General features: G+C 43.7%; 1 protein-coding gene across 3 annotated transcripts in view; it reads right to left on the bottom strand.

Moving 5' to 3' along the window:
* Positions 1-4,130: 4,130 nt before the first annotated feature.
* Positions 4,131-13,331, bottom strand: part of SPECC1 (sperm antigen with calponin homology and coiled-coil domains 1) — a 241,634-nt gene continuing 232,433 nt past the window's right edge. For 2 of the 3 annotated variants that reach the window (XM_074319356.1, XM_074319357.1), the window contains one exon: positions 7,419-7,654. In XM_074319356.1, the coding sequence (XP_074175457.1) occupies positions 7,565-7,654 (90 nt within the window). In that variant the 3' untranslated portion in view covers positions 7,419-7,564. Of the gene's footprint in view, positions 7,655-13,331 lie in introns of all 3 variants that reach the window. The other variant, XM_019757420.2, reaches the window with a different exon arrangement.

Below are 13,331 nucleotides of genomic sequence, written 5' to 3'. Positions count from 1 at the left end.
TTCAGTGGTGGCTGGACGTGCAGGCTCTGGTGTCAGACTGCTTGAGTTCCAATTCTTGCTTTGCTTTCTCCAAGCTGAGTTACCTTCATCAAATTATTGAACCTTTCTGTAATTGTTTGCTTGTCTGTAAAATGGCCTAATATTTACCTCAGTCAGTGGTGTCCCACGCCCTTTGAATCAGGGACTTTTTCAGCTTCACGCTGGCGCTGGGTTTCCAGTTATAGTAGCAGAAGGCTGTCATCCATAAACTCAGGCTAGTACAGCAGAAACCTGGTTTCCATCCCATGGAACACATCAGGGCATGGTCTTCCCCTGTCATCACTGCCTTTGGAGGGAGACAGCTCTAGTCTGCAAGAGGTTTGGCTAATTTTTGAGCAGGGTGGCTGTATTTTGGTATCACATGACACCCATCCCCGCTGACTGGTCAGAGATAAGTCACCTGACCAAGGGTTGGTAACCATCGGCTGGTTAGTGACTTGTGAAAGAATCTCGTATGAAAAACAGTATCCAAACAGACAGGATGGGGAGGCCCAACCCTGCCTCTTTAGCTTGGTAATTATAAGTAGGATATAGGAAGGTTCCATTGTTAATGGGAGGACATAGAAAAGATGGCTGTGGTGGGTAGAATAACGGCTCCCAAAGACATCCACTCCCCACTCCCTGGAACCTTTGAATGGGTTACCTTACATAGCAAAAGGGACTCTGCAGCTGGGATTGAGGATATGGGCCTTGAGATGGGGAGAATAGCCTGATTACCCAGCTAGACCCAATCTCATCACATGAGTCCTGAAATCAGAGCTCTTCCCAGCTGCAGAGAACCAGAGTGACACAGGACTGCAGAACAATGGCCAGAAATACGCAATAGTGCTGGCTTTGAAAATGAAGGAAAGAGGTCACAAGCCAAGGAAAGGGGGATGACCTCAAGCAACTGACAAAGTCAATGAAATGGATTCACCCATGGAGCCTCCAGAAAGGAATTCAGTCCTGCCAACACCTTGATTTTAACCCAATGAGATGAGTGTTGAACTTCGGACCCCAGAACTGTAAGATAATCCATTTGTGTTGTTCGAAGCCACTAAGCGTGTGGTCATTTGTTACAGCAGCAACAGGAGCCTGATACAGTAGTGTAGTACAGGACAGCAGCACTGGAGGCAGGACCCTCACCCCGGCCTTGGGAGAGGGGCATCAAAAAAGTGCTCCCTTGGGCCCCAACAGATCTGAACTTTGAAAGGTGCCTCTCTTTAAGGAGTTAGGATCTGAAATCAGTGTGGAAGTTTGAAACCTCTTTGTCAAAGTTACCCTTAAAAACGCCTTAAAAAATATACCATCTTGAACATTTACAAATTCTCTCTCAAATGAGCCCAACACGATCAAGTTGTCGTCCAGGGGTAGGTTGAGCATCAGATGAAGTAGTTGGCTTGCAGTTAGAAGCCAAGTTGTACCCCAAACATAGCTTTAAACACTGAAATCACGTGTTTCAAGTGTGATTTCAGTGTCATAAGACATTCACACAATGACTGACCTGTAGGAATGGAGGCAGTTGGAGGGGAAAACACACATCTACCTCATGCTTGCTCTGGGGCACAAGATCGTGGGCTGGAATGGCAGGTGGCAATAGTCATACTTTGTTTTTAGCTATTTTTTTTCTGCAAACTTAAGTGGTTGACTGTGGGAGTTAAATGTGAGTTTGAAATGCCTCCCCAGGACTGGGTATGACTTGTCTTCATCTACCCCACGCCTGGAACACTGTCTGGGGTTGTTCCTGGCAACTGGAAGAGCCCAGTGAGGTGCTAACAGCCCAAGAAGTTCTGAGGCTGCCTCGGTCCTGCTGGATGCGTCTTCTAGGATAAGACTTCTCAAGACATGGCCAAGCCTCCTGAGGTCACATGCAACAGTAAAGAGAGGCTGTGGCTTTCCTATGTTCCCTTTTCTGTTTTGCTTCATTTTCCTGATACGAGGATAATGATACGGTTTAAGGAGTGGTATAAATAGTGTCCCAGATGGATGAGTGGGAGGTGGGACAGGGCTCCTTGACCAACCCTGCTAGATGTCCAGGCCAAATGTTTTTATGGCTTATTTTTCATAATCCAGAAAAATTTCACTGAGGTTTTGGTAGGGCAAGTGAGTTAAGTTAGACTGAACTCATTTGAAGAGTTTGGGAGGTTGAGATTCTGCTCAGAAATGTGCCATTTTACTCATGATGACAGAAGTAATGTTAACAAAGAAAGAAAGAAAAATGATGACATCAGGCCACCAGGTTTCAAGTTTCTCCCAGGGGTCTTTCTGGGATTTTTACCATCAAGTAGAAAATGCTGGAAATGGCTGTGCACAAGCCTGCCCTCAGCAGTGAGATCAGGCTGGATGCTGAGGTGTCTGTTCTTCGGAACTCAGTGGGAAATTCCAAGTTGGAACGAGAGTTGTGGTCGCTGGATGTTTCCACCAATTAAGCAAAAATGATGTATCCAGTAACAATTCCGCAGAAGGTGGAGGCGTCGTTGAGCAAATGAGTATGTGGCTCTGCCTTCAGGGAGTGAAGTGTGGCGTGGGAAGAGCGGCAGCACCCCGTGCACTGAGAGAAGGGGGAGCTGGCTGTGCACCCAGGGAGCCCGGCGGCCGAGGGCATGGCCTGCAGGTAGTCCTGTCGTCTGTGGCAGCAGATGGCCACTGACCTCATGACAACAGACGCTACAGCGAGCACTCCCCGCGCATCAGGCTCCAGAGGGAACCTCTTGCTGACAACACATATGGGCCGATATTCCCAACAAATATCTGGGGATGTGCTTCTCTCACAGAGGGGTCCAGGCCTGCAGAACAGGGACTTCCCTGATGGGCCCCAGACAACGGGAAACTCTAGAAGGGATTGATTTGCAAGTGCAGAGACACTGGCTGTTCATCAAATGCCCGTGCGTGTGTACATATGTGTGTGCAGACTGAGCAGCTGAGCACGGCTGCAGGTAATCAGATGTTTCTTCCCCCCACTTCTTCTGCCTCCCCCCGCACTGTCCCCCCCCCCCCCCCCGCAAGCTGTTGTTTCTCAGTCTAGTTGTGTAGGACACAGCTCCCTGACCCATGCTGGTATTATGAGCCTTGTGCTCCCCCTGGCTGAGGCAGTCGGTTGCCGGTCGGCCGCTCACAGCTGCTCATGGCAGCTCTCGCCGGCTGCTGACCGCTAATGATAGCTGCCGGCCACTCACATTGGCCACTGGCTGCTCATGGTGGCACACGGCAGCTTATGCCAAAACTCCGGCTGCTCACGGCAGCCCAGCTCCAGGGAGAGCCATTGTTCACAATCTTAGTTGTAGAGGGCGCAGCTCACTGGCCCATGTGGGAATCGAACCAGCAACTTCTCAGCGTTAGCAGCAAGGAGCTCCAACCACCTCAGCCACCGGGCCTCGTGGGTGCAGTCCCGTCATCTGTCCACAGAGGAAAGTGAATGGTGGCTAATGTCCTGGCTCAGCATCTGTTAGGCTCTTATCACAGACTGTGGCATTCTGAGAAGATGGAGAGTCCCTCAGGAGAAAAAGACCAGTGACAGTGGAGCTTCCCTGGAGGGGGAAATGATTCTAGGATGGGCAGCCTCCTTTCTTCTTTCCTGTGGGCAGCACTGGGTACCTAAGATATCAGTGAAAGTGGCCTCCAAGTGATACCTGAACAGCACGCACAACACACTGGTATCAGAACACAGCTGCATCCCCTGTCCATTAAAGTTCCTGTTAACTCTGCCTCCATGATCTTCGCATAATCCCCTCCTGCTTACCACCACCTAGCGTGTGCTTTCCAAGACTTCAGTTAGCATTCAGTCACAGCACACATGCTGAGTGGGGGCAGCCTGTGGCATGGGCGCCTGTCGTGTGCACATGTGAACAGCTCTGTAGCATCCTGGACAGGATCTGAAGGGTGATTTTCACAGGAGACCATAGTCACAGCAAGAGAACTGCGAAAGGGAGGAGCCAGCAGGACTGGATCTCAATCGTCACCAGTAACTTCCAGTAATGCCAGCCAATGGCAGCTGCAGTGCGGATCACAGTCCAACAAGGAATAAGGACATGAGGATGCTTGTTTGAAAACACTGAACGTAAACTTGGCACTTTGAGAAAATGTTAATAAATATCACTGGGAAAAATTCATAATCAGACAGAAACAAAATATATTTATTAGAAATCTTAGTCACACATCATATACTTTCGTGTTCATAGTTCAGCACCACTCTGTTGGCACATCATGTCCTGACAACGCTCGCTACCCTGGTGTGCTCTGTACACAAATGAGGCGACAGATGTATCAACTGCATTCGACTAGTGTAGTTCAAGTTAGTAGCTACTCAGGATGGAACAGCCAACTCTAACCTGGGTCAGAGAAGTGAAACATCCAGGGAACCTGGGCAACTGAAATATTAAAAATACTTCAAAAAAAGTTGCTAGGTTACATGCTTTACTGCATATCATTGGTAGTTCATCTCAAAATGGCACTCAGGCTTTGGAATGGGAAGAACTGCTGGATTTGGCAAATAGGTTTGTGTTTACCGACTAGGGTCCTCTATGTCCACACTCCAGTGAAATGCCTGCCCTCCCCTCAGTGGGGAAGTGGGAGTGAGGAGATTGAGAGAGTCCGGCCAATCTTCTGCAGAGAGAGAACACCACAGACATTCGTCACGCCAGGTGGCTGCTCACTTTGGGAAGTGTGTTTTGTGTCACACCTGCGGCATCTATTTTGGATGTTGTCAACAAAAGCTGTAAAACAACAGAATGAAGAACGAAAACCAAAGGCTAACGTCGTTTCTGAAGTGAGAAAGGACGAGGACCAGAGAAGTGTGAATGTGCTTGGTTCCTCAGAACGCTAACCCGGTGGGACAGGGCCCATGGCAGAATTATCCATCGATTAAATTTCAAGTCCACGAAACAACTCACAATGCAGAGAACCATGTCTCTTTATGTCTTTCAAAAACTCCTCCACTCTCTTGGGTCTTGAATTTTGCACAAGTATTTTACATAATAAAAATAACACATGAAAAAAAAAGGCTCTGCAGGACAACCATATAATCCTAAATGTCTGAGTACTGACCGAAGGAAGATGGGAAGAAACATGGATAGTGTAGCTTCTGAAAACCTCAGGACAGAAAACTGGGACTAATACAACTTGTTGATGCTACCTTGTTTTCTAAGTTTATCAATTTTCCACATTCGCCGTGTTCTCTGACCTCTCCAATTAAAAATGGATCTAAGATCTCCACTGTGTGGCCCCACCTGGGTTGGCACAGCGTCCCCCCAGGCCCTGCGGTGCTGGGAGTCTGACCTTGCTCCCCAGCTGCCTTCAGTCCCCCTCCCAGGACCCCGCAGGGCCAGACAAACCTGTGTTTCTCTGAATAGGACACACTTCCTCTCCATCCACGCCCACTGGCAAAGAAAATGGTAGTCAAGGAACTTCCTTGAATTATAAAACTAAATTGTCACATGGCCTTTCTTTTGTATGACATTTGTTTCCTTTTTAACCTGAAGGGAATGGTCCCCAACACAGAGAGAGACTGCTTTGCCCAGAGCTCATGCTGAATCATTTATCACCAAAACAGGGCGCTGGTAATGCTAAACACCCCCTCCAGGTATCCTAAGACCTCAATGCCTCTCCCCCATAAAGCCCAGTATAATCCCAGCTTAAACACAATCACCAACAGCCCAACACAACTACTTGGCATGTCACTTTCCCCCACCGTAAAGGTGAGCAAGACAGAAGCACAGGAGAAAATGAAAGCCAATCAGTTATGTCAACAAAAGACAGATGCATGAAGCAACACAAGTAATAACTTTCAATTGTTCATCAGGAAGGAGTGAGGAGAATTAGATCAGACTGTGCCTCCACCTCCCAACTGAGAACAAAGGGTCAGTTATGAAATCACTGTCACCACACTGCTCAGAGCTCGCTGCCCTGCGGACTGATGAAGGCGGCTTGCCCCTCAGTGGATCTCGGCAACTCCAACGACACATAGAACGCATCCCTGGTCCCATCCCAGATATCTGGGTTCCACTGATGGGGCAGGTGGGCAGTTTTTTTAACCAGCTCCCCAGGATTGTGATGTACAGCCACAGAGGAGAATCACTGGCAGGGCAGCGTGGCAGCCTGAGGAGGACAGATGGGCCCGCAGAGCCGAGCGGCCAGCTCCACACAGGTGAGTAGAGGGAGGCCCCGCTCACAGCCACTAGGCCCCCAGCTGTGAGCAAGGGCCTGACCAGCCATCAGAGATTTTCTTTAAGCAATGAAAGCCGTATTGTAGCTCTCAGTGACGTATGTTAAGGATGACCCTTTGTCTGAGGGGCACTAACACAGAGCTAAGGGCACCTCGATCAGCAAGGGATGGGTACTGACGAAGTCACCTCAGATTTACCTATGTGAACCGCACCCCTTTACTATGCCACGCACCTTTATTTGCCCGACAAGAATACCAAAGAGCCACCAGGTGGTTACCTGCACAGAGGACTTCTGAGGCGACCGGGGCCACTCCAGGTGACCGCAGGATAGCAGAGAAACAGAATTTTCCTTTGTTTAATTATAAACAGACCCATCTCTGCCCATCCCTGAGGGCTTCCTTTGGCCATGCGAACATAAAGGCCTCATGAGGTACTAAAAACTAAGCCTAAAGTGGAAGTATTGTTTAAACTCGTTGTCTGCCCAGTATCCTAAGAAATACACATCTTCAGACTGTTTCATTGTGCAAATACCCAAAGACCCTGGCAGTCACAAGCCATTTTACACGAGTGGCTCTCTGTCAAGTTCTGCACATGGAACAAATATGTGTGGGTGTGAATGGGAGTGTGACTAAATGGGAGGGCAGATGGAGGAGGCGGACAGTTACTGAGGTTCCCTTTCTGCATTCCGGTGCTGGCTGAGCACCGGGAGCCGTGTCCTAGCACATAGCTGCCTGGGACAGTGCACACTGCTCTCCGTAGGACACCCAAAGGGACAGTGCAGCAAACTACCCTTTATTATTCTCACATTTTATCTTCCATCCACAGAATCAAATGAGTGATAACGAGGTCTAAAAAATGTAATCAAGTTCTAGGTGTTAAAATCATTACCTCGAATGTAAGCATATTTCCCCAAAAGGCAGGATTTGTGTGTTTCCAGACCGCTTGAGAGGAAATGTTTCTTTGTCTTTTGTTGGGTGTTTTTTGGAGGAGGGTGCGGGGTAGCAAGGGCAAAGTTTTCATAAAAGTAGAAGCCAGGAGTTTTAATAAAAAGATGACTGATTTAGAAGTGCTGTTTGTTGTGAATCTCAGTGCAGCTCAAGTAAGAAGTCACGTGGTGTGACTGGGGTCTCTTGGGTCTGGAAGGAGGGAGGCCCTGGGAGAGCAACGCTTCCCCAACTTACACTCCAAACGTGTCTGGATTCAAGGTGGGTGCATGATGGAAGCCAGCTCTGTTTCTTATTTGCATGTTGGATCCCCCGCATTGAACCTTCCTTTGAAATCCAGACGGCCAAGCTGTGGACAGGCGGAGCAGGGCCTGTGGAAAGTGACCAGGTGCTTCCAGGACAAACCGCAGGCGGCAGTGGCTGCTGTCAGGCCCTCCAGGTTTATGTCTCAAAGTACTTGTAGATCTGGGCCACGTACTGCATGACGCTCTGCCAGTCGGGCCGGTCTGTGTACAGCATCTCACTGAGCTCCTGCAGCAGAAGGGAAGAGGTCACGGGGGCACGCCACAGGCCCCTTTCCCACAGGGGCTAAGGTCCAGGTCAGACCCTGTGCTGCTTAGAAACCCTCCCCCAGGGACGGACAGTGCAGGCAACACCGAGATGGTGTGAATTGTGATTATTTAAAAGAAAAGCTTTTTCTCCCTATTTACTCAGGAGATACTGTCCCTTTTAAAAAACATTAGATGTGACCTCCCGCCCCGCTCATCTTTTAACATGACAGCATCAAAACAAAGTTTTGGAAAGAGAAAGTCACTTATAATTCCATTATCATAAAAGGATTTCTACTTCTCTAAACTACATTTGAATGTACACCTGTTTCCCCACATATGCTTCCAGCACAGTGGACACACTATTGTGTGCTCCGTGCTTTTCTTATATAACATTTTTCATTCACCATTTCCCACTGTTGCACTGTGTCATTGGCTGTCTTTTTAGTGGATACGCTCTGTCCAAGGGAACTGCTGTCCCATCACTGACATGACCACCTCCTAGCGGTCAATGTGTAGTTTGTGTTCACTTCTTCGTATTACAGACTTTGCAATAAGCATCTTTGTCTGGTATTGTTCCCTTCTGTTGAATTAGTGCCTTAAGATATAGTCCCAAAAATGGGATTACCACAAAAGCCAATTTAAAATGCAACCACTGGTTTTACCAAAATTAAGTGTCACTATTCAATGTTTTTGGTTCCCCTGCTCCCCAATTTAGTAGGCAACATGCAAGCAGAAAGTAGAGGCTGGGAAGTGCCTGTCACAGGGCTAGTGCCCTAGAGACGTGGAACACTTGGTCAAGCTTTCCTGAGATCTGTGCCACTTAACGTGTTTAATATTCACTTGGGATTGAATTTGGATTCTTTTGTGGTCACAACAAAATAGTAGGAAGGGACCCTAATGTAAAGCCAAAAACAGAAATGCTGCAGAAAAATTAGGCGGAACTTACTTAGCACATCTGTTCCGGGGTGGTAAGCCCTGGGCTGGCTAACCCCTGTAATCAGTCATTTATGCTCTGTTTCAACAATATCTAAATATATTTTATCAATTTTGCTCCCTGGTTATACTAAAAAATCATCAGCATATCACTGGTCGTGAGAAAGAGGTGGAGAAGGAATAAGTGGAACGTACCACACAGATACACCTAGAAAAATTGACAAAGAAACAGTTTTCACAGAATACAAGGATAAAAAGTCTCCTTCTACCTAAAATACTGCAGTTATGACTGTGCACACAGACTGATGCATGAAAAGCTAAAATTCTTATAGCAGGAGGATTGTTAATAGGACAATAAATACAAAGAAGAAGTAATCAAGAATTGAGCATGCTATTTAGGAGATAAGCAAGTTCTGAGAAATGAAGGAATGCCTACAAATGCATGAGAGACGGCAAACTTTCCTGTACATGATGGGAAGGATGTGTCTTCCATCCCAGAGAGGATTCACAAGTCTGATCAATATTCACAGTTTTACTCAGACTATCTCACATGACTGAACCTAACAATAATTAAATTGAAAATGTTTTGGTACATCGTCAACATCAGATTTAATGAAAGAATTTAGCACATTTCAGGAAAAGAGAGAGTATGCTGCATTAATAAAAATCTGATAATGTATACAATTTATTTCAATTAGCAGTTAAAAACCTGCCAAGAAAGAAAACACCAGGCCCAGGTGGTTTTACTGGTTAATGATACCAAATACTTAAGGAACAAATAATACCAATTCTACACAATTTCTTCCAGGAAATAGAAGAGGAGGAACAACTTCCTAATTCTATGAAGTCAGCACTATCCTAATACCAAAAACAACCAAACACATTGCAAGAAAACTACAGATCAATTTCTTACATTAACATAGACACAAAAATCCTTAGCAAATATTAGCAAACTGTATCGTGATCAAGTGAGGTTCATCCTAAATATGCAAGGCTGGTTCAGCGTCCATAAATCAATCAACGTAATTCATGTTAACAGACTAAATAAAAAAACAAACATATGATCGTATCAACAGACGCAGAAAAAACATTACATAAAATTCAACAACCATTCATGATAAAAACTCTAAAAACAAGTGGGAATAGAAGGGAATTTCTTTTACCTAATATAGGATATATACCAAAACCCAAAAGTTGACATCATACTTAATGGTAAGAGGCTGAAAACTTTTCCCCTAAGATCAGGAAAAAGGAACAAAGCAAGGTTGTCCTCTCTCACCTTTCCTATTCAACACTGCACCAGAATTTCTAGCTAGTGCAACAAGGCAAGAAAAAACAACAACAGGCATACAGATGGGACAGGAAGAAATAAAACTGTCTTTATTTACTGAAGAGATGATGGTCTACGAAGAAAACTACAAAGAGTCTACAATAAAACTTCTTGGAACTAATATTCAAGTTTAGTCAAGTTTGAGGATACAAAGCCAATATCCAAAAGTCAACTGCTTTCCTATATACCCAGCAATGAACTGGATTTGTAACAAACAAACAAACAAACAAACAAACAAACAAACAAACCATTTAAAAAGGAAGGAGAAGAAGAAGAAAAAGGAGGAGGTGGAGATGGTGACAGAGGAGGACGCAGAGGAGGAGGAAAACAACAAGAGTATAAATCTAAAAAATCTGTGCAGGTTCTATATGCAGAAAACTACAAACCACTGATAAAATAAATTAAAAATCTAAATAACGGAGATGTATTCCATGATTATGGATTGGAAGACTGACTATCATTAAAATGCCAATTCTTCCCAATCTGATCTATAGCTACAACACAATCCCAGTCAAAATCCCAACAAGTTTTTTTGGTAGATATCGACAAACCGATTCTAAAATCTATAAATGCAAAGGTACTAGAACAGCCAAAACAATTCTGAAAAGAATAAACTTGGAAGATTCGATTTCACGATTTAGAAAGCTATATGAATCAAGATAGTGTGGTATTGGCCAAGAAACAGACACTTGGATCATGTTATTTGTATCTTACCACAGGGGTGAAAAATTGAAAAAAAAAGAGAGAAGCTTTCTTGCCCTTAAGAGCTCACGGTCTTGGGGCGGGGGGAGATGGAGATAAACCCTATAATGAGATAAATTACAACAACAACACAGCATGTCATATATGAGTGTGTGTGTGTGTGTGTGTGTGTGTACTGTGAATAAATTGTGCTCTAATAGTCCAAGGGTGGCTCAGCTGTCCTGGATACAGGCTCACTGAGAAGCTAAGACACCGGCTTTGGAGTCACCCCACCTGCCTGGACTCCTGCCTTTGCTACTCACCAGCCATGTCATCTTTCATTGAATTGCATGTGCTGTACTGGCCCACACATAAGGAGCGTCTACCTCACAGGACTTCTGGGAGCGCCCAATGAGTCAATACACGGATAATGCCCAGCATATAGTAAACATGAAACACTTGAATTAGCTCTTTAAGTATCTTTTATAAAGTTTATACTACAGCGTAGGCTCAGTTATGCCTAAGAAATCATTTCGATATCCTCATAAAATCCTGATTTGCAATCACCTCCCTCCACAGGTGACCTGAAGAACCTAACCTGTGTGTGTGGTACCGTGTTCCCCGAAAATAAGACCTAGCCGGACCATCAGCTCTAATGCTCTAATGAGTCTTTTGGAGCAAAAATTAATATAAGACCTGGTCTTATTTTAGTATAAGACTGGGTATAATATAATATAATATAATATAATATAATATAATATAATATAATATAATATAATATACTGGGTCTTATATTAATTTTTGCTCCAAAAGACGCATTAGAGCTGATGGTCCGGCTAGGTCTTATTTTCAGGGAAACACGGTAACTGTTCTGGTGCACACACTGGCTTACTCAGTAAGCGACACCTGCACTGACTATATGACCCAGGGTGGGAGTGTCCCCCTCACCAGGATACAAACACATCAACCCTCGGAGGACACACATTCTGGCTGTTTTTACAGTAATAACAATGATGTCACATATCCTCTCCCACCTATTCTTTCTATGAGCAGTTGCTCACAGGTGTCACATGGCAGGCTAAAACTGCACTGTAGCTGAAGAGGAATGCTTGCTAAAATTTGTAGAACACGGTAGAGCTTTCACTTTTTAAAAGTATCATTCTTGCTGATATGTTACAGCCAGAAACCTATATTTACTTGAATATACACATACAAGTGAATATTTTCCCTGACTAATTTAACAATAGAACTTGATAAAAAACTTGGGATTATTACTGCTGCCAATTCTGATTGGACATATTTTAAAAGTATCATGTGTAATTAAATATATTATTTTTCAATCCACACCAAGATATCGAAAAGCAAATTTAATAAAACAGGATGGCATAAACTGTTGATGGCATAAACTGGTTAAATGTTTGCTCACAAACATTCCTAAATGCTTTTGAAATTAATTATTATGTTTGTCAGTAGTTGCTCACAGACATCTGTACAAATGAAATCGCTGGCTCTGACAATTAGGTCAACAAGATGATTTCATTCGCTTCCCAGCTTTCCCAACTTCTGAAGTACATTAGATAAAAATTAGAAAAAAATGTTAAGTTAAAAAGAAGCAAATATTAACTATAACACAAAAAGAAAAATGTATTCTTGTATATAATACGATCTTCCAACAAGTTCTCATTGTATCTTTGATTCCTTACATAAACTATCTGTTGTTACTTGTTAGTTGTTGAGTGTTTCAGAAGGGAAGATAAATCAGGTTCCTGTTACTCCACCCTGGCCAGCGGTGTAAGTAGGTCCCCTCATTACTTTTTAAATTCTCTAGACTCAGATATACATGATAGGAATATCTGTTTCTTAAGGGTTTAGTAGAATTTGTGCTTACTGGATCTTTTGTTTGTATCTTTGTGTGTGTGACTACATTTTAAACAATTACTTCAACTTCTTTTACGGTTAAAGTTCTATTTATTTTTGAGTAAGTTTTGAAAAAATATTTACATTTACTATTTGAAGAAATAAATTTATATTTCTTTAGAAAACTGTCCATTCTGTTTCAAACATGTTGGCATAACACTGTTCACAGTACTAAAACTTCTATGATAGTTATACTTTCACTTTTTCACTTCTCAGATTCTCTACATCCTTTGAGGGTTATGGAAAAGTATGTCACTGTTATTTCAACTTAGATTTTCTTGATCATTAATAAGACCAAACATCTTTTTAAACGTTCACTGGCCATTTGTGAGTTGCCTATTCTAGATTTTGACAATTTCCTACTAGGTTGTCTTTTTTTTTAAATTATTGGTAAACGGAAATTATTTGTAGATTATCTGTCTTTACTTTGTTTTTCTGCAGTTTTGCTATGATTGGTCTGAATGAATATTTTGCTTTATTTGTCCTGTTTGGGAATAATTAGGAATCTTTGGTTTTTCATCATTCTGGAAAAATTTCAGGCACCATTTCTTCAAATATTGTCTCTCTCCCATCCTTTTTGTCTTATTTTGGAATTCCCACTTGACATGGGATAGTCACTGTCTGATTTTATCTTTCATTGCTCTTAAGCTCCTAAGCTCTGTGATAAATACTATCAGTTGGTTAACCCAACAGTCATTCCCCACCTCTTTCTCCCTTGCAGGCTTCCTACTAAAAAGGCTGAAAATGTCACATGCTCACTTTCCCAAATTCCATTTCAGCTAGGGTGACCATGAAA

The sequence above is a fragment of the Rhinolophus sinicus genome, linkage group LG15 (assembly GCF_036562045.2).
Source record: "Rhinolophus sinicus isolate RSC01 linkage group LG15, ASM3656204v1, whole genome shotgun sequence".
Classification (NCBI taxonomy): Eukaryota; Metazoa; Chordata; class Mammalia; order Chiroptera; family Rhinolophidae; genus Rhinolophus; species Rhinolophus sinicus.
The sequence above is the reverse complement of the archived record's forward strand: the minus strand, read 5'-3'. Positions and strand labels throughout refer to the sequence as shown.